The sequence below is a fragment of the Lygodium microphyllum genome, chromosome 10 (genome assembly GCF_053477565.2).
Source record: "Lygodium microphyllum isolate KBCC chromosome 10, Lygodium_microphyllum_v1.1.10, whole genome shotgun sequence".
In the NCBI taxonomy this organism is placed as follows: Eukaryota; Viridiplantae; Streptophyta; class Polypodiopsida; order Schizaeales; family Lygodiaceae; genus Lygodium; species Lygodium microphyllum.
This window is the reverse complement of record NC_141144.1, coordinates 136,719,279-136,739,476: the sequence shown is the minus strand read 5'-3', so window position 1 is coordinate 136,739,476 and position 20,198 is coordinate 136,719,279. Positions and strand designations below refer to the sequence as shown.

At 42.6% G+C, this 20,198-nt stretch overlaps 1 protein-coding gene and 1 pseudogene across 3 annotated transcripts in view; both read right to left on the bottom strand.

Annotated features, from left to right (window-relative positions):
- Nucleotides 1-3,163: 3,163 nt before the first annotated feature.
- Nucleotides 3,164-20,198, bottom strand: part of LOC148030600 (mitochondrial adenine nucleotide transporter ADNT1-like) — a 45,450-nt gene continuing 28,415 nt past the window's right edge. For 2 of the 3 annotated variants that reach the window (XM_087686947.1, XM_087686948.1), the window contains exons 4-9: nt 6,252-6,415; nt 5,063-5,100; nt 4,557-4,669; nt 4,318-4,431; nt 3,747-4,091; nt 3,164-3,647 (exon numbers count right to left, since the gene is read on the bottom strand). In XM_087686947.1, coding sequence (XP_087543073.1) covers nt 3,564-3,647; nt 3,747-4,091; nt 4,318-4,431; nt 4,557-4,669; nt 5,063-5,100; nt 6,252-6,415 — 858 coding nt within the window. In that variant the 3' untranslated portion in view covers nt 3,164-3,563. The remainder of the gene's footprint in view (nt 3,648-3,746; nt 4,092-4,317; nt 4,432-4,556; nt 4,670-5,062; nt 5,101-6,251; nt 6,416-20,198) is intronic. The other variant, XM_087686949.1, reaches the window with a different exon arrangement.
- Nucleotides 6,423-19,688, bottom strand: LOC148030601 (uncharacterized; annotated as a pseudogene).

The following is a 20,198-nucleotide window of genomic DNA, read 5'->3' as shown; positions in this document are numbered from 1 at the left end:
CATACAATGATTGTCATTGCATGCAAAAAATCTTTTGTAGTTATTGAGCTAATAACTACTTACTTGTGAGAGAGGATTCCCATGAGTTTGTCTTATTTTACCTTGGAACACCTCCAATGTCTCTACCTTCTAGGCAAGTACAATCTACATAGAATGTTGATCATTATCACATGGTGGGAATTTGGAGTTATTTCATGTAGTATGGAATGGACGGGATTATCAAGTTGTTGAATATCTGCTTATTTTCCACTATAGATACACAACAAATGTCCTTTTTTCAACTCCAAATAAATTTTTTGAAGGGTGGTTTCTATAGTTCTTTAGAGCATTTTAGTGAATCTATTGCAAAATGCCATGAATGATTTCACATGTTTGCAAATTGCAACAACCCATCTACCATCACCAATTGAATGTTACATGTGCACACGTGAGCACACAATCACTACCATCACCATCGACAATTGAATGTTACGTGCACACATTCACACTTGCACATGCACACCCCTACATTTGTGATTGTTTGTAGAATGCCTTGAGCATTGCTCATAGCACATACCATTTCATTGTCATTTGAACATATAAGTAATGGTTGATACAAACATTGGACTTTCTTTAAGACGGGCCATGATTTTTAATGTTGAAAACCTCAATGATACATCCCTCTATTAAGACAGGTCATTGGTTGATACAAACATTGGACTTTCTTTAAGACGGGTCATGGTTTTTAATGTTGAAAACCTCAATGATACATCCCTCCATTAAGGGAACAACCCAATGATGTAGAACATCTAAAATGCACGTTCACTTTTCTCGCCAACCAACATTACTTAGAAAACAAGTTGCTCCATATTAACCTAGACTCCTCTTCAAAGTGAAATAATCTCTCTAAAGGTAAAGTGGATTTGTAAAGCTTAGTTTAATCTTATAAGGTAAAATAATCACCTTGCCTGACACAAGTGTGTGTTCTCAAATATCTTATTTCAATCTTCTTTGTCTAAAATTCAAAAGAACACCTCAAAATCTAAACTCAAGACACTATAGCTACATATGAATCCGAGTTGCTTATGCAATGTCTTGGCATAATAGCTAGTTACTTTTTAAAACCTTCAACATATGAGGTTACTTATTTGTTAATACTCCTATAATTCTGCCCAATAAATATTTCATATTCTAAAACTATAACACAAATTTTGGGCATAATGCTAAAACGTGCTAGCATAATAGCTTCAACGTTCTTCCTAGCACTTGGGATGGGCAATTTCATTAGCTAGAATTACCTTGTCAACAATGCTGCACCTCAATGGGGTCAATCATAGCTTTTACTAGTGGGACTCCTCTGTGAGTTCCTCATCATATGCAAAGATATCCATTGATTTCCCCATCAACATCTAATATACTTTCACAATGCTAAGCCCGTACCATAGCCCAAGTACTAGATGTTCACAAGCACTAACGAACTGAAGACCCAAGTGACTTCAAGATCATGTGGGAAATGCGCGGCAATTCCTATTGATATTAGCATTAGTAGATACCACGTGGACTTACAAGCACTCACAGTAGATTGGCATAAACATCCCATGAAACATGGTGTAGATACTGAACTCCTCAAAAAAATTTCCAATGTCCTTTATCTTCTCGATGTTCACTATATCCACATTGAGCTGAAATCCAAGTGAGTTCAATAACATGTGGGAAATGCTCATCGACTCCCATTGATATTAGCATACTAGATACCTGGTGGATCTGCTAGCTCATGCACGGTGGATTGAATTGGCATACACGTCACATAAATCATGTAGATGTTGAATTCAGAGAAATCTCTCGAATATCATTTATCCTCTCAATGTTCATTTAATCGACATTGAGTAGACAAGCTGGATGAGTGCTGGAGGACATGCAGGTTGCAATAACAAAATGCCAACTACTCCAATAGAGCCATATTCAATGCACTTCTTTGCTTTGAATAGAGAGGACCCAAAGTGCTCCCATCTGACATGCATAAAGTCATTTGCAACGACCAGCTAGAGACAAGAAAAGTCCCCAGTGATCAGATATGCATTTCTAAAGACGATCTGAAATTACTTGTATGCTTGATATCTTTCAACTTCCATCTTTGCTTTCCTTTTCCCAACCATTTGAGAAACTTCCATGCTTAGCAGATGTAAAAAGGAGAGCAGAAATTTCCAGAGTTTAGGCATAACAGTTAGGAAGGCACCTGGGCCTCAACTCATGCACGTGGACCTCTGCAGCCACACCTGCTGGATCCAGCTGCCCTACTTGCAACTTGCTGCTAGCCTTGGCAAGCAGCACTGCCTGTGTACTTTCTACTGCATCATCCAGCCACCCTCTTTGCGTCACCCAACCTGCTGCCTCTACACTCCCTGCTGCAACTGCCCTGCTTTCTCCTTCACCCAACCCCTGCTTCTGCTTTGTGCTGCCGCCACCATTCTACTTTTAGTCCTGCTACAATCTTCAACCTCTACCTCATGTGTCAACACACCCAACCTGCCTGGACAGCCCCACAGCAGCTCCCTTTGTACAGAAATGGGAACATGCTCAATTTCTTCCATGGTGGCTGTCCACTTCTTCAACCAAGCCTCTTTCTTTCCTCTCCAACTCATCGGTCTTCCCTTCCCCACATGCACCAGATTCAACCCAGCCTACCACGGAAGCACACATTCAGCAAATCAAACAGGAGGAGCGAGTGGGGCTCACAAGATTGCAACTGGTCCTCTGCCATCATCAAGGGACTCCAATGCAACCCCCAGTGCACCCTCCACCAATGTTCTCCCACCTATCTGCTTTTCTCTAGAGTAGAGCTTGCACTTGATGGCAGAGAGACTTTCACCTAGCTCTTCATAAGTTCTGGCATTGCCCACCAGATTGGTTCTCCGCAGAACCATATTCATAATGTGGTTGATTGGACTTTGCAAGGCCTTACGTACTTTGTTTTTTACCTTCGGGAAATTTCTCTGAGTGTCCTTAATAGAATTTTCTTTTCTCTAAAAAAACAAGGGAATAGTGAAATTCCAAACATTCCATGTACAACCAAATTGCTGCAGGAAAGCCAAGCCTGAGGACTGAGGAAGCAAAACAGCTCTAAAGCTCTACAATAACACGAACATCATATGATAATACCACGAACATCATATGATAACAGATGGATTAGAAATGAAGAGTGACAACTCTCAGCTTTATTCTGATTCTAGCTCAAATATCTTTTGAATTTCAAATGCACTGGTATGATCTGTATTCCAGCACTTGCTTTTCCAACAGTGTAAAGCTAGAAGTTCCTGGAATAGGAAGCTTCTGCTTATTTTCAAGTCATTGAGCATAGGAGTTTGTTCAGCTGCTAGCCCACATAATTACTCCAAATTACAACCAGTTGAGCCCTCAGCTTTACTGAACCACTGCCAAATTTTTTCCAAATTTTATCCTCTCCAGCCCTGCCATGAGGCACCTTGTAGTCAGAATCCCAATATAGAGATAACTAAGGACTCTTGGATCACCCTCCTCCCACCTGTGTATGATTCAGCCACCACTTTTCTTCCAAGTTCAGAGACCTAATCGGAGATTCGAAATTCTACACCAAGAAGATCTTTCACCACTTCATACGTCACAAAAGCAAGTGCAATTGAAGGGACCACCTGGAACAAGCATCAGAGCAAATGTTGCACACAAATAAGCTAAAAATCAAATCACAAAGTCTAGTTGACTCCCAAGTTTGCCTTTAATATGATTCTAACCTTGACAGAATTAGGAAGCAAACCCTTGTATAATGCACCAAACCCCTCGTTCTTAACTGTCTGCTTGAATGCATCTATCATGCCAGTGTATTGCACAGGAGCTTTCAACTGACCATCTGCTGTTATGACAGCTGAAGCATCTTTCCATCCTACCATCTGCATCCTTCTGCGTACCACATCTAAAGGATATGCAACAGTCTGACCAACTGTACCAGCTGCAGCTCCACACCCAAGCTTTGTCAGCACGCTTAACTCCGAACTTTCTCCTGACAAGGCTTGATTCTTTTTCACAATGTAGTCCTTGAGAGACTCATAAACAGCAAAATTCAGTCCCACATAAGGTATCTGCATATGACAAAGATTGGGACTCTCAGCCATCTTTACATGAATTCAGTGTAACATCAAAGCAGGAATAATCACATTGTGAGCCTGAAAGCATTCAAAGTTACTAAGTGCAGACATGAAATAAGCCACTCTAAGGACAATCAGAAAGCCACATCCATTAAATAAAAATGCTGAAAAGAATTAATCATGCTGGACCATAGAACATGCCAATTTTTTCTCTACTCACCACTCCAATAACCGATGGCAGCCAACCTTTGTACAAAGCCCTCGGCCCCTCTTCTTTTACAATAGTTGATGCAGCATGGAACATTCCTCTATAGCGTGCAGGTGAATCCTCTGTCTGACCATGATCAAATCAGATAATGAGTGCAAAGAATAGGGAAACCAGAACGACAAACAATTAAGGATATTATGCATTTGCGCATCAAAAACAAGAAGAATTCCAAATGTGGGTTTTGCTTGCACCTGGACTGTCAGCCTGCCCCGCACCATGTCCATTGGATATGTAGCAGACATAGCAATTATACCCGCACATGCACCAGCTCCCAGCCGCAAAACTGGCGTGAGTTCAGCATTGTCTGTACACATCAAATCAAAAGTTTAGTTAGTTCTTCAATTAGTACATTTGCCCTACAACTTATACGTATACATGCTAAAGATCAAATTTGCAGCAGCATTCACTCTTTGGTGATTAATGCACCATATAAATGCATACTTACTTAACAGATCATACTAGCCAAGCACTGTGAATGATAATCTACCCATGTCTTTGGCATAACATTAAAACAAATCTAAGATCCGCACACAGAATGGTATGGTCCCTCTCTAAAGCAGTTTGCTTACAGAATTGCTCCTTCAAGGTTATGTTTGAATAGTTGAATAGATTTTTTCAATTCTATAAAAGACCATAGAAGGAGAGAAACTTCTTTCCCAAAAGCATATCCAGAGACTATATTTAGGGTTACACATACCCTGTCCGGTTTGTCTTCTGTACAGCCATAGAATTGCACTGCACCACAAAAAAACAGAGGAATAAATGTTTCATTATACATAGCTTGTGATAGTAAAACAAAAATACTTGATTAATTCTACATTCCAAGTCACAACCTTGATAATTTGGCACTGACAGAAGTACATACACTTCAACTTCTAGTGCCAACAGTTGGCTACACAACACTCAATCACCAACATTTGAAACTGTTAATACCTCATCTGTCCCCCCTACTTCAGTGAAAGTAGATCATAAGTTTAACTGGAGGGGGTGGCAAGTAGACACTAAATACACTAGTTTCAATGTTTCATTATACATAGCTTGTGATAGTAAAACAAAAATACTTGATTAATTCTACATTCAAAGTCACAACCTTGATAATTTGGTACTGACAGAAGTACCCACACTTCAACTTCTAGTGCCAACAGTTGGCTACACAATACTCAATCACCAACATTTGAAACTGTTAATACCTCATCTGTCCCCCCTACTTCAGTGAAAGTAGATCACAAGTTTAACTGGAGGGGGTGGCAAGTAGACACTAAATACACTAGTTTCCAAACAAAGAGGATTCTAAAGAGCTCTAATGAACAGTTATAAACTGCGAGCAATTGAAACAGACATCATTATCCACTCCTAGAAACAAGGTAAGGCTGGAGACTGCTACTGAAACACTTGGATGAAAGTAATTGATTCAAGAAATATCCTACAAAGAATATTTTAGGCAGTTGCAAGATTCCCCTTGCCCCCTGGAACTATTAAGACCAAGGGTGAGTCTTTTTATTCACACGTGTACATGTGCACTATGTGAGGTATTTTGGGAGCATGCCTAAATAGAATCTAGGAGTCTAACATTATGGTTCAAACTTTCCAACATATCAACCTTCATGCAGTATCAAGTGTGTCACTACCAAAGACGAGGTGATTGGGAAAGTCTGGTCTAATGCATACTCAAACAGTCTCATGCTTCAATCCAAACCTTTGACAAGCTACCTATTCTTATTAACTATGATAGCTACAAGGTTACAAAACTCACAGAAAACTCAAAATCCTCTCCCTCCCCCTGGCCTCCCTGACAAAATTGACTTGACCCAACAACAGCCTGAAATGAAAAAGATCCTCAATTTTTCTTTTTGTAAAGCGAACATCAGCTGGAATTTTGTACAAACCTTGAAGCTTGCTCATAGCTATAGAACTTTACTGCAGAATTGGGTATAATTCGAGCACAATTTGTTCCATTGCCTTTGAAGAATCCAGCAATGCCTTCGTTTTGCCAGATGTATTTCAGCCCTTGAACCATACCATTGTATTTTGGTTTAAGAGGATTTTGTACCTGAATATCGGTTTACAAAAACCAATTAATAAATTTATTTATTTATTTATTTATTTATAACGGAGACAGAAAGAATGAGACTTCATTCAGCCTAGCAAATTCAATAACATGAGCCTAAAAAGTTCATTCTTGAATGATAGGGACCAGATAGATCTTTAAAACATGAATGAAGGATTTACTGTTCACAATGCACAGCATGGACTATACTAAAATCCTGTGTGCACTTCACCAGGAGAACAAGCTAAGGTATTTTCACCTTTTCACAATTGACTTTGAATGCAAACCACATTACATAGCACAGACTATACTTGAGGCCAGCCTTACTAACATTAGAGGCACTTAACTAAGTAGAAATTTTAACTTTGAGAGGAAGAAAACAAGCCCAGGTTTTTCTCCGTCATTCAACAAAAGACTCGCAACAAAATAGCATAGTGCAGTGGGAACAATGTGTGCAACACACATGATTACAATTTATCATGTTTTACAACAAATTGTTCTATTGTACATATCATGGGTGTATATGAACATTATTTAGCTTCATTGCATTTGAGTAGGCAGCACATTTCAGCTGGCCGGCCAGATCATTATGTTGCTTAATCTCAGCCTATTTATAGGCCACCCCTCCTCCATGTCATTATTGTCACATACGTGGACACTAAATCCTGCTGGAGAGAGGAAGATTGGGAGCACTCTGATGGTTGCCCGCAGCCTGTGCCTTCATACATACTCTTGCGCTTTGTTATATGGATTCTGTTTCCCAAGTTCATCATTTCTGAGTTCATGTGTTCTTTGTTCTTTTGTCCAGTTCTCTATGTTTATAACAGCTCCATCTCTTTGCTTCCATTGCTCCAAATTCATCTGAAACAGTATCAGAGCCCAAGTGCATTGGTTCCTGTGCTGTCTTCCGTTATTGACTGCTGTTTCAGGTTCATTCCACTCTTCTCAACTGCTGCAACCTTGCATTTTGCTGCTATTCTCATCTGGCTGGCCTGGGCGCATCATCTGACAGCTAAGCAGCAGTTTTCAGTACCTGGAAGGCCTTTCTAACCTGTTTAAACTCTGCTGTACTCTGCATTTCCACAGCTGTACTCAGTATTTTGATCAACTCAGCCCTCATTTTCACTCAGCTGTTGACATCTTTTGTTTTGCAGTTTTCACTTTTTTTGGTAGGCCTCAACATTTGCCTGCACTCAGTATTTTGATCAACTCAGCCCTCATTTTCACTCAGCTGTTGACATCTTTTGTTTTGCAGTTTTCACTTTTTTTGGTAGGCCTCAACATTTGCCTGCCTGTGCTTCCTCCTTTCTATTTTTAAAAGCCTGATTTACACCTAGAAGGGAAGGGTAGGCATGTGTCAATTGTTGTGCCTCTGTTCACTACACTCACTTCACAGACTGTTCCTCTCTCATCTTTAGTTTGGGTATCTCTTGCTTGAACTGTTGAACCATCAGTTAAACCCTTAATTATCTTCTCTACATATCACCTATCTATGGCTTAAAAGCCCACACTATCTAGCTTGGAGTGCACTGATGAAAGCATGGTTTGGGTAGAAGCATCTCTCGTACATTGTTTCAGGTTCTGCCTTCTTGATGACCCTATCTTCCATTGGATTGGGACAAAAACAATCATGAGGAAGCACTACTAGACTCTGATAACAACAATGCCAAGGCAAGGTGGACTTGATGCTTCTATGACCTTTCTTTAAATAATTCCTAACAACCTCTTCATAGGATATCTTATCTATCTATGCACATCTTTCAAGGTGCAGTAGATACACATTCTGTACAAGGCTCCATTGATCATGAGGGCTGTTACCCTCCACGCCCATGTAAAAGAAGGTACATTCTTGAATGTTAACCCCATGCATTTAAAGAAGATATCCTCTTCAATTTTAATCTCATACATGTAAACTTGCTTCTGATCTTTAGAAAATCTCTAACTCACCATATCTGTCACAAGGCGCTTTCGAAGTGAGTACTTGACCATTCTCCTCTAAGGTTAGTCCTAAGTAACAAATAGCTTCATAGAGATGTTCACAATACATTATCTTTGTAGACTTTCGATCTGGTGATGGAATTATTGTAAAAATAGTGTAAAACATGGAAGCAAAGAAACTTAAATATGATAAGTAATGTATATTAACAAAAGATACAGTAAGCAAGGAAAAGGAATCCAACCAGCAATAATTGATGAGATAGAACCAACACAAGATAAAATTTCACACAATATATACTTGAGCTCCCTCTCTCCCCCACAGGCACAAAGCAGCCATAGAATGAAGTAATCAATGTCTACCATGCTCCATCCCTCTACAAATGCACACACTATCTGGAGACATGTACTAGTAACCATTAAGTAGTATACAAGTAGAAATAAGTAAGCATATACAACACACCCAAATAGTAACTCCACACCCTCTCTTGAATTTTAGGTCACCAGGTCAAGCGGGAGCAAAATACCACTCAACATACACCATGGATACTTCAGCAATGTGTGTTCTAATGGATATCCACCTCAAAAATAAAGCACCATGAGTTCTCTTGATGAGCACCAAAGAACAACACCATCAATCCTTGTGAACATGAGCAGTGATGGAAGTCGATCATACCAGCCACTAGCAAGCTAACCGTGATAATAGACTCATCAGCAACAGCATGAGGACACAAAAATATTACCTATTTTGCAATACAAAATCGCATGTGGAAATTGTCAACAAAATTGGCCACCAGCAGGGAGGGGGGAGGTGAATTCCACAAAAGAGGGAATATATCCACTCAACTCAAAACATTAACATGCACTGAGTTGCCCCCTCATGGAAGAATAGACACCAAGTCCACCATATCAAAAATCCGACACATCAAGTACTTTTCTTGTGTAAGCAATATGCTTGAGGATCCAAAAACATGTTGTGCCTTGCAGTACAACACCATATACGGAGATTGTATATATGAACAGAATAGGCACCATATCCACAAATCCAACACACAAAAAATGAGAATATCAGCATGCCCTCTCCCTCTCTCTTGCCCATTTCATGCCCAAACAATGGAAGAGTGCTGCAACATGAACGGTAAACCACCCTTCACTCAAGCCACTATAGGCCTAGAGTAACCTAGGACGGAGGTTGCCAAGTAGGAACTTACATGGCCTCCAAATGAATCAAAAACATGTCCACAGCTTTATCTTCTTTAAAAGTGACACCAAGTGTCACCATGCTATCTCATCATGTTCAATTGCATAATCACCACTTCTTCATGTGGCAACTCCTCCAAACAAAGGCCACATCAACCCAAGTGTCCTTTCAAAACCAATAGGCATAAAACTACTTATCTATAGCTTCATGGAAAATGTTCAAACAATGAATCGATTGATGGCAAGGGCATAAACACAACCTTAAATTAAGTAAAATAGACATAAAACACAATGCACACACCATGCGCAAGAGATGATAAGCAAAGGATCAAATAAGAAAGAAACGCATGACTAAACCAAAATAAAATTGGGTTGAGCTAAAAAATGCATTATGCATTCATAGCTTTTTATTACAGCCCCAAAACTCAAATTAAAAAGAAATAGTTCCCAGAGAGTATCTATGTGTACCATAAGCCAAACCCTAGTTCAAGACTATCCACTTATCTATAAATAGACAAGCTAACCACCACCCAACCTATCCTTGTTTTGCGGATTGTTGGCGCCTATCCTCTATGGTCTACACCCATTCCTGGCAGATATCTCAGTTCAACGTTGCTGTTCATCAGCTAGTGCCTACATCCAACCCTCCTCCATCAGCTCACAACTGTTTTCTACCCTCCAGGCCTGCATTTACTGATCTGCCGCCATCAAGCAACAGTTTCCGGCCATTGTCCATTGCCTCGAAGTCACCAGACTGCTGCATTTACTAATGACCAGACATCTGCAGCCTACATTTTCAATCCAGCAGCTGTCACCAGCCTGCAACATCATCACTATTGCCGCATTTTGATGTTCACAGCAACCGCCTACATCCTAGTAACAATTTCCAGCCTGCTGCCTACTGTTCAAGCTGTCCCAATCTAGTTTGGCACTAATCTAGACTCTCCAAATCTATGTTTGCTACTGCTCTACACTTACAAAGATTGTCTACTGCATTTTGGAATCCGTACAAAGGACAACACACTCTCCAACTCACACTCTCTGCCCTAGTCCTAGAGACACACAAGGTTCAATATTCACCTCACATAGTGTGTTTGCTGCATTAAGCATTCATTATCATTCATTTATCTTCAATATTCATTGTCTTTGAGTTACCCTAACCCTACTGAGTTCTTTTGTCACTTTGTGATTTGTCATAAGATTGTGCTTGTAAACTACAAACAAGTATTTGTCTACACTTTTTTTTTTCCTTTTTTTTTCATGGTAGTATATGACAGCAAAAAATTATGATTTTTCCCTCTGTAAAGAGAACCATTGCAAAGGCAAGGGTGGAGGATAAAGCATAGACAAACAAAATGATGAAAAAGATGAGGGTATGCTGCAGTGGTAACTACCATGATGTAATTGCCATATAAGGCTACCAATGATAATGTGCTACAAAGATGTTGGATCCAAGTCAAGCACTCTTTGACGAGTTAGAAAGACACATGTCCTAGTGGGATGGGCACGTTTCTTTTCGCCGTGATGTGGTTGCCAAATTTTAGGTGCATGAGGTATGGCCAACTAGTATATTTCATCATTCATGCTGGCTGACTTCTATTAGTTTGGCCCCAAATTATGGCCGACCTAATCTTGGTCTATTTATAGGTCATTGCTCCCTCCTCTTCAATCATTCAGCATACACCAAACTTGTAGGTTCTAGTGGAAGGAGGGAGCCAATGCTAGTGCCCACACAACTAATGACTCATTGTCGTTATATCATCTCGTCTTGGTATATGGAACCCATTTCCCAAGCATCTCTTTTCTTCTGAGTTCTTTGTGCAATGCCCTTCTTTTGCAACATTTCTCTCTCTCTCTCTCTTCTTTCTTGTGTTATAAAGTCTATTAATGCACTTTTCTACACTTCCATTGTTACATCCACTTCTGACAATGCAATGTGTCATGTTCAAATAAATAAAGTGCAAGATTTAGTGCTACCAATTGAGCAATGCCTTTTGAGGGAATTGTTCACTTGCCCAAGCGCTCTTTTACAAGCATGATCATGAAGATACAAAGGATAATATGATGCTATACAATAACCACAATCCTACAAGCATAACATAATGAGACCTCCCCTTTCATCACCCAAAGATGGAAGGAGAAATAAGCACCATCTCTCAACCCATCATGATGATGTCAAAGGGAGAGGAGACGCATCCTATGAAGAATAGTGAAATACATGTTCAATTAAAAAGCTATGAAATGAAAAACCTTTGTAGTATCCCCAAGGAAGGTTATAGCCCAACCTCAAGACGAGAAGAGTCCATGTTGGCCCGAGAATGTGGCTCAAGTAAAGAGGAACAACCAATAGAAGTGCCAAACTATCCAAGTCACCACCCCAATCAAAACATATAGGTCCTTATAGTCATAAGTTGCTAACTGAAACACAAGCAATATGCAACTACCACATGAGACCAGAGATCACACATACATCAACATCAATGAAGATGCTTTGGGTTCTTTGGTGTAGGTTCAAGAGTTTCCACTACCAAAGTTTAGAAAAGCTTAAGATGTAAAATGGTAATAATACGAATGTACAACATAAAAGTGAATATAAGCTTGAGCAAGCCTTGTTGGAATCTAAAGATGCACAAGTGAGAAGAGGGGTAATATCTTAATTAATGGGATCTTTTTTGGGGTGTTTTTTTTTTTGGCGGCGTACTTTGTTCCTCACTAGTCCATTGGATCTTGTTGTTTCCCCACTCCCGTGCTTCCTCTTTTGAAGGGTGGCAACAAGGGCCCCCTTTGAAGTTAGCAAGGCTACAAAGGGGGTTTCTTGTGGACCTAATCAAACTACCTTACATATCACAATATTTGGTTGGTTAGTTTTTGTGGCCACTAGTCCATTGGATCTTCTTGTTCCCCCACCCCCTTTGCTTCCTCTTTCGAGGGGTGGCAACAACGGCCCCCTCTAATATTAGCAAGGCTACAAAGGAGATTCTTGTGAACCTAATCAAATTACCTTACATATCACAATAGTTGAGATTCAATTTCATAAAGGGTGGGCAGAAAGAGCTTGAGATAACAACTACATGAGATACAAATATTTGGGCAGTCGTTTAATCGTGAACAAAGTGACTCCCTCGTCATGTAGCTTTCGTGGAATAGTGATGGTAACTTTGCTAAATAAACATGGATGCTCGGCCAACTTGATTATCAAGGTATCCAACTCAATGATTCCAAATTCTTGGAGCTCGTAGTCAAGGTTTATGCCTCAAATACGACCTCAAGTAGCATAGCAATCAAGTGAAGAAGCCCAACACTCAAATGCAAAACCCAAATGTTGGAATTGTGAGTTAACTAGCATGAGATACATGAGCTCAACAATCAATTATCAATTTGATATTTCTACTTGATTACCTCATATGAGAACCAATGGGGGTCAATGTGGAGATCCAACCCCGAAATAAGGTCCCACAAGAGTTAGGAATCCAAAATATTTGCATTAGATTAGATCAAGTTGTGAAGTTTGCCTGTCAAAACAAGTCTTGTCACTAAAAATGACATGCAACACCAAAGTGTGATATGACAACTCTAGGTTTGCCCCAAAAAAGGTATTTAGCCAATGTGAGATGCACGTGCTGAAAAAGTCTAGGAAAGCCTACTAGGCGTTGACATGTACATAGTTGCACTCGTACGTAGTACGAACTGGTTAGTACTATACGGTTCGTACCATACCGTACCGTATGAATTCGCACCAAAAAACAAGCACTTTTTTTTTGGTTTTTTTTGGGGCGTAGTTGGTGGTGGTGGTGGTGGTTTGGGTTGTTGACTGTTGTTGTTGTGGTGGTGATGGTGATTTTGTAGCCTTGATCGATCAACCAAGAAAGGGGGGTGGAAGCTTGATTAGACTCCTCATACATGTTTTGTTATGATTTATCCTAGAGCCAAAGGCCATACATAAGGTATTCAAGCAGTTCCAAACGTTTCTAATTGATGTCCCATCATTTTTCACAATATGTTAGTGTCATCAATAAATAAATTCAGCACCATTCGAGAATCATCAAGTAGCTTAATCCTATTGATTTTACCTTTGTTCACAGCTCATTTTGCACCACCCAACCCAAAGCATTAGTACACATTGCTAATAAAACTAGGCCAGAGGATAGCTTGGCCTAATGTACCTTCTGAGAGTACACGAATTAGTGAATGTACTATCGGTAGCTACTTTAGCCTTAGCAATGCCAAAGAAAACCATAACAAAATTCACAAATCTTTTACCAAAACCTTTGGTGGTTTGTTTGGTAATTGTTGGTCTTACAGGTCATTTTGGCCTCTTGTAGACGTTAATAAAGCATCTCATGTCATTTCATCTCTCTCTCTCTCTCTCTCTCTCTCTCTCTCTCTCTCTCTCTCTCTCTCTCAAGCTACATGCCTCTTATTAGTATGATCATTCATATATGATGTATCCACTCCTATGTATGTACTTGTAAGTTGTAGCGCATGTTGCGCATGCAGCATATGCCATAGAGGTTTTGGCGTGTTACCCTCAAGTATTCATCTTATATACTCCAATAGCATTGCTATTTAGACTTTAAACATCTATTCTATCATCTATAGTTCAAAATAATGAAGTTAGTTTTTTTTTGTACTAATATCGTACCGTACCTTATAAAATCTTAAGGTACCATTTAGTACCGTATTTTATCGTACTGTACCATACCGTACTTTTCGTACCTGACAACTATGAACAAGTAAGCAACTTCTATGACCACCTGTGTGATTGGAGAGGCTTGATATGCACAAGTTGAATACTTTTGCATATAGGTCCCCATTGGTGCTACTTGGTTAAAAAATGGAACTCCCTGCCCCCAATGTGTGAGTCTATGCATGTTAAGAGTGAATTGGGCACATTATAGATACTTTAAGCATTTTATATTTGTCATTTTCATGGTGTTTGAGGCATTTATTGCTGGCCAACCTGACATCATTTATGGCAGGGATTTGGTCGATATATTCTAGTTACTTCCGCCTCTGTTGTGTCATTCACCGCCTACAAGCTTCAATGGGGGGGGAGAGAGAGAGAGAGAGAGAGAGAGAGAGAGAGAGAGAGACGGTGTAGTGACACCACTACTTGACTCAAGGATAGGATTTAAGCCTATAGGCTATAGGATACATGTATAATGAAATAGTACCCCTTCGCTTGGTGAATTTTGGAACAGATGAAAGTGTGTATCTCTCAAGCATTGGAAAACACTAATAAGATCAAAAACTTGATGAAGATGATGTGAAAATACACCCTTGTCACTCAAAAGCACCTTTCTTCAAGCTTATGGATTGCCCAGAAGTGTGTATGAGATGAAAGACAACTAAATAGGTGGCATCGGTGAGAGTTCAATTTGTGAAGGTTGGTTTTAATTTAGTGATGACAAAGCATCAAGATTCAAAAGCAAAATCATTGGAATGAGCATGTGACAAAGTATCTAACCTTCTACTTCTATAATCACCTCTTATCACATTTACATATTGGTATGGGTTTGACTCTCCATGATTACTTACACCCATTACCTACACTTCAAACGAAGGAACCAAAGAACTAGAAAACTTTGAATCATACATACCTTGCACCAGATTTGATGGAAAAGGATGACATTGGATAGCTCATAGTTCCTAAATTCGTGTGTCGTATTTCAATTGGGGGTTCTCGATCTACACCAACATAAAGCTCCGGTGGATACACATCTCTCTCTAAGTTACAGATTCACTCATTGGAATCATATGTAGAAGGTGATGTGGTAGGATTATGAGGTTGATAACAAGCATAAGGACTTAAATCCTTTGTCTAATTCTCTCATATCTTTGCCCCAAACTGCCACATATTCATCATTGGTGAGAAGATACATTTTGCTTGCTAAAGATCTTTCATTGGAGGGAGACATGTCTCTTCCATCATGGGCGGAGATTGAGGGTACCAATCACTTGGAGCTAATGGAATAGGCTTTGAGAGAGACTACTTCAATGAAGATGAGTGAGACATCTTAGAAAATATTCTTGCATGCTCTGAAATACCTAGCTTCCAAGATAGCCACAAAATACTTATCATGTGAAGAAATAGTATGACAAGCACAAAGAAGCGCAAAATATATGATGACACAACGCAATCTAGAGAACGTTGAATAAGAATAAGTGAATAAGAATATGAATAATACAAGGAAATAAAAATATGAATGATACAATGAGGGGGCTTGAACCACCGTGCCTCAAGGACTGGGACAACGGTGAATGAGACTGATACTAGACTACATAGTGCTCGCGACAGATCTCGAAATGCAGCAATAGCAATCCACCAAGAATGATGATGATGGGGGCAGCAGTAGCAGAAGTAGAGCACAGTCCTCACAGGTGTACCCAATGTCAAAGATAATGTGGATCAGCAAAACACAGGCAGGCAGTGTGAAAATGCAGCAGTCCACATGTGATCATGACGTCAGTTGGTTGAACGCTCATGCAGCAGGTCAACTGGTGTAGATGACAGCAGGATGGCCAGAAACAAAGCAAAAGCTGCCCAAAACACAGCAGGTACAGCTCTGAATGATGACACCTGGCTGGGCAGCAGGTTGCAGATGGCTGGGACAAGGTGAGCAGCAACTGGTAGCACTCGGCTGAAAGCTGAAGGTAACAATGAATAATCAGAATAGGGTGATGGGATGCCCAAAACTAATGTATGGAGGATTTTGGAGCACTGTATCCTGTACAAAAAAAGTAAGCCATTTATTTTCGCTACTAAGCATTGACTGCTATATGGGCCTGATTTAAAAGACATAGATTAGAAGGTCTATTCTCAAATATTTAAATTACTATTAAACAGTTCATCTATAAACCAATAATAGAGATAGCACCACAAAGATCAGTTTGAAAAAATAGACGGCAGAGAGAGAGAGAGAGAGAAAGAAAGAAAGAAAAAAAGTTATATTAACGTCTACAACAGGCCAAGTTGGCCTATGAGACCAAAACGTTGCATACAAAATGTCTGGGAGATTTCAAAAGTCCCAGTGAAGCTAACGTTTATGCTATGTTGAACTAAATTGAGTGGGTACAAAATGATATCTAGACTGGATACAGTCTAGAGGTACTCCCATTGCGGTGTGGAACTGCTCCTGGAGTGTTCATCCTAGGATGTCCCGCATGGATCGGTCTAACATGGAAAGACTAAAACGGCGGGGCAGGGCCCTCCGATGCCGGCGTAGTATCCCTTGTATCTTTGACATGTGTCTTCTGCTGGGAGGGGGGCCGGTGGGGCGTGGGCGCCGGGCTTTGCCTCTCGCTGTGGCTATTTCTAAGGTGGTCCCCCGGGGTCGGGAGGCCGGTGGGGCTGGTGGGGGCTCGGTGGTGGGGAGGGTAGCTGGTATTTGGTAGAATTCGTTGAGTGTGCGATGGTTGGTGGCTCCTTGTCTTTGCTCCGTGGTTCGTAGGAGGTGGTCTCTGTGGCGTCGTATTTCCAGTAGAAAGAGTCCCAGGCATCTCTGGTCTTTGAATTCCATCACCTTGGAGAGTGGTCCGAATCCTTCGCTGAATAGGCAGTGGAAGCGTCCCCGGATTTCGTAGTACACTGGGCATCTACAGATATAGTGTTCCTCTATCTCTGGCTCAAGATGGCAGAGCTGACAGATTCGGTCTTTTGGGGGGAGGGGGTTGGCCCCATATCTGCCCATTTCGACCCGTAGTTGGTGTGAGGACGTGCGGATCTGTCCAATGGCACTTCTGACCCCGTGAGACAGGTGTGTGTCCATGTAGCTTGGGCGGGTGATGAAGCCATCCAGGGAGACGTGCAGAAAGTGCTCTCGGTAGAAAGCCTTCTTGGTTCCTAGTTCCGACGTGGGGGTCACCCATGTCCTGGCTGTGTCTATCTGGATGATATCCATTTTGATGATGCGATTCACCTCCTCTCGGCTGAGCTCCAAGTGTGAGCAGTCTAGGCTATATTGAAGTGGGGGGAGGTGGTCCATGTGCAGGCCATGGAGCCGTAGCCAAGTCTATGTTCGGGCATACCAGCACTCAGTGTCCCCTTGTGTTGCTAGCTGTTTGGATGACTCCAGGGCGAGTCTGGGGTACCGGTGCCGGGGTAGGTCCCATATTCGGTGCAAGAAGGTCACGGTCTAGAAGAGGGCCTCAGCCACGAGGGGCGGTGCCCCCAGCTCTGCGCGGATGATCTCATGTGGTACGGAGGGCTTGCTTCGGATCATCCGTGAGATCATAAGTATTAAGGGTCTCTCCATCTGCTCCCATCCCTCATAGGTGGCCTCCTCCTTAGGCAGTGGCCGGTCCTGTGGGGCCCTCCGCGTGTGGTAGAGACTGGACCCCCATATGGGAGCCCCGTATACGAGGGCTGGTGTGACCAAGGTGTCAAAAAGCCAGAGCTTTGTCCGGGGTTCCCAGGGTTCCTGGAACTGTATGCGGGCACATTGGTTCTCCATTGACCCAAGGGCTGCATAGCCTTGGGTTAGTCTATCTTCTGCTGCTTTTCTCAAGGTAAATCTCGGTCCAGAGAATGCAGTCCCCAAGTAGACGCATCTTTGGACCACGTCCACGGTCTCTCCGCCGTATGTGAATGGGGGTACCGACAGTCGGAGCCATTGGGTTGACGTGTTGAACACCATGACCTTGGTTTTCCCCAGGTTCACAATTAGGTCTTTGTCTTGGCAAAAGGTCTGTAGTGCGTCCAGTTGGCGCTGTAGCGTGTGCTAGAGATGAGGACTATGTCGTCCGCATATAGTAAGATGGGTATCAGTGTCCCTCCCAGGCTCGATCCCTCCTCGCCCAATCTATCTATGTACTCTGAGATCTCATCAATGTAGAGGCCAAATAGGGTGGGTGAGAGTGGGCATCCCTGCTTGACTCCGATGGTGTTGGTTATCTCCTTTGACAGCCCTCCTGGTGCCCGGACTCGGCCCGTTACCGATTCGTATAGTGCCACTATCCCCCATCGCATTTCGGTTGGGACCTCCATTTCCTGTAGTCTCTGCGTGAGCCTCGCTCGTGGGACCGTGTCAAAGGCCTTGCGGAAGTCCACGAAGCAGCAGTACACCCGTCTTCTGTGTGCTCTGCCCTCCTCTATGATGACTCTCAGTGTGAGGATATGGTCAAGGGTGCAGAAACCCCTCCTAAACCTTGCTTGTCCTGCCGCCCGATGTTGGTGTTGCTCTGCCCACTTGCTCAGCTCGTGGTCCAATATGGATCCATAGAGCTTGGCTAGTACATGGCCAACCATGACTATTCGGTAGTTCGTGGGAACCATGGGGTCTCCGGTCTTCAGGATAGGTATTATGGTGTTGGCTGACCAGCTGGCAGGGAAGCCTTCGCATAAGGCTCTATTGAACATGTGTGCTAGGAGAGGTGCCAGTATGTCTCTGGCATGGGTCAAATGCTCTGCTACCAAGCCTTCGTGGTCTTGGGCATGGCCATTTTGGAGTCTATCAATGGCGTCCCAAACCCGCCCTGTGCTGAAGAATGTGGATGATCTAGGTCTGCTCCCTGGGGGCCGGGGTAGCTGGGGCTGCTTGGGTACTTGGTATAGTGAGGTTGCATATGCATGCCAAGTGTCCGGGGAGGTGATGGGTGTCTGGGCTCGGGGTTCCTGAAACGCCTTCCATGCCTCTCTGCTCGAGGTGATGGGTGTCTGGGCTCGAGGTGATGGGTGTCTAGGCTCGGGGTTCCTGAAACGCCTTCCATGCCTCTCTGCTGTCCTGTCCTAAGAATAGCTGGTAGAATTTGTGTTCCACTTTGGAGAGGTAGGCTCGTTTCTTCCGTCGCACTAGACGACGGAAGATCAAGTGTGCCTGTTTATGCATGTGTACTCCCCGTGCTTCGTCCTGTTGAAGACAGAGCACGGTTTCCCTGCACTCTGCGTCATACCAGCTATTTTGTGGGACCTTGTTCGGAGGGGTGGAGTGGGGGGGTGTGTGGGGGAAGTATTCGGCAGCCGAGGTGTGTAGTGTGCCCGCCAACTGTGCTGTGACCTCCTCCAAGGGTGCGTGGGGGTCCATTTCCTGCAGGCTCCAGTAGAGATGGTCGGAGTATGGGCTCGCCGTTAGCCTGGTAAAGTGGTACCTGGGGAATCTTTGGGGGGGGTTGCTTGCTGGGGGGGGGTTAGGTCATACCTGCCGGTTATGTCAAATTGCAGGTAGGCATGATTGGCAGCCACTGCGAGTGGGCGAGGTGATATTTTAAAGGACTGGATGTCAGGGATAAGTAATAGAGGGCCGAGGATATAGTCCACTGTGCTTGCTCCCAGTTTCTGTGTGGGTGCCCCATGTGCCCCCCGTCCAATGCAATTGGCCACGTGCTTGTGTGGGAAGCATGTGAGGGCCTCCGACCCGGGCCATCTGTCGAGACCGTTGAGGATGGCTAGTCCGTGTGCCCCCCCTAACGCCAGTAGGTGTTCACCATATTTGGTGCATTCAACTGTGTCCTGTGATGCCCGATTGAGTCCTATCTCCTCCGGTGCGATCTCTTTGTACATGTGGTCTTCGCTCTCGAAGAAGGGGGTCTGCCTCTGTGCTGTGCGTGCATTGAAGTCTCCGGCCAACATGACATCCCCCAAGCAGGAGTAGTGCATGATATCTTCGTACAGTGGTAGGTATGGTGACTCACCCTTCGGTGATGCGTATGGGGA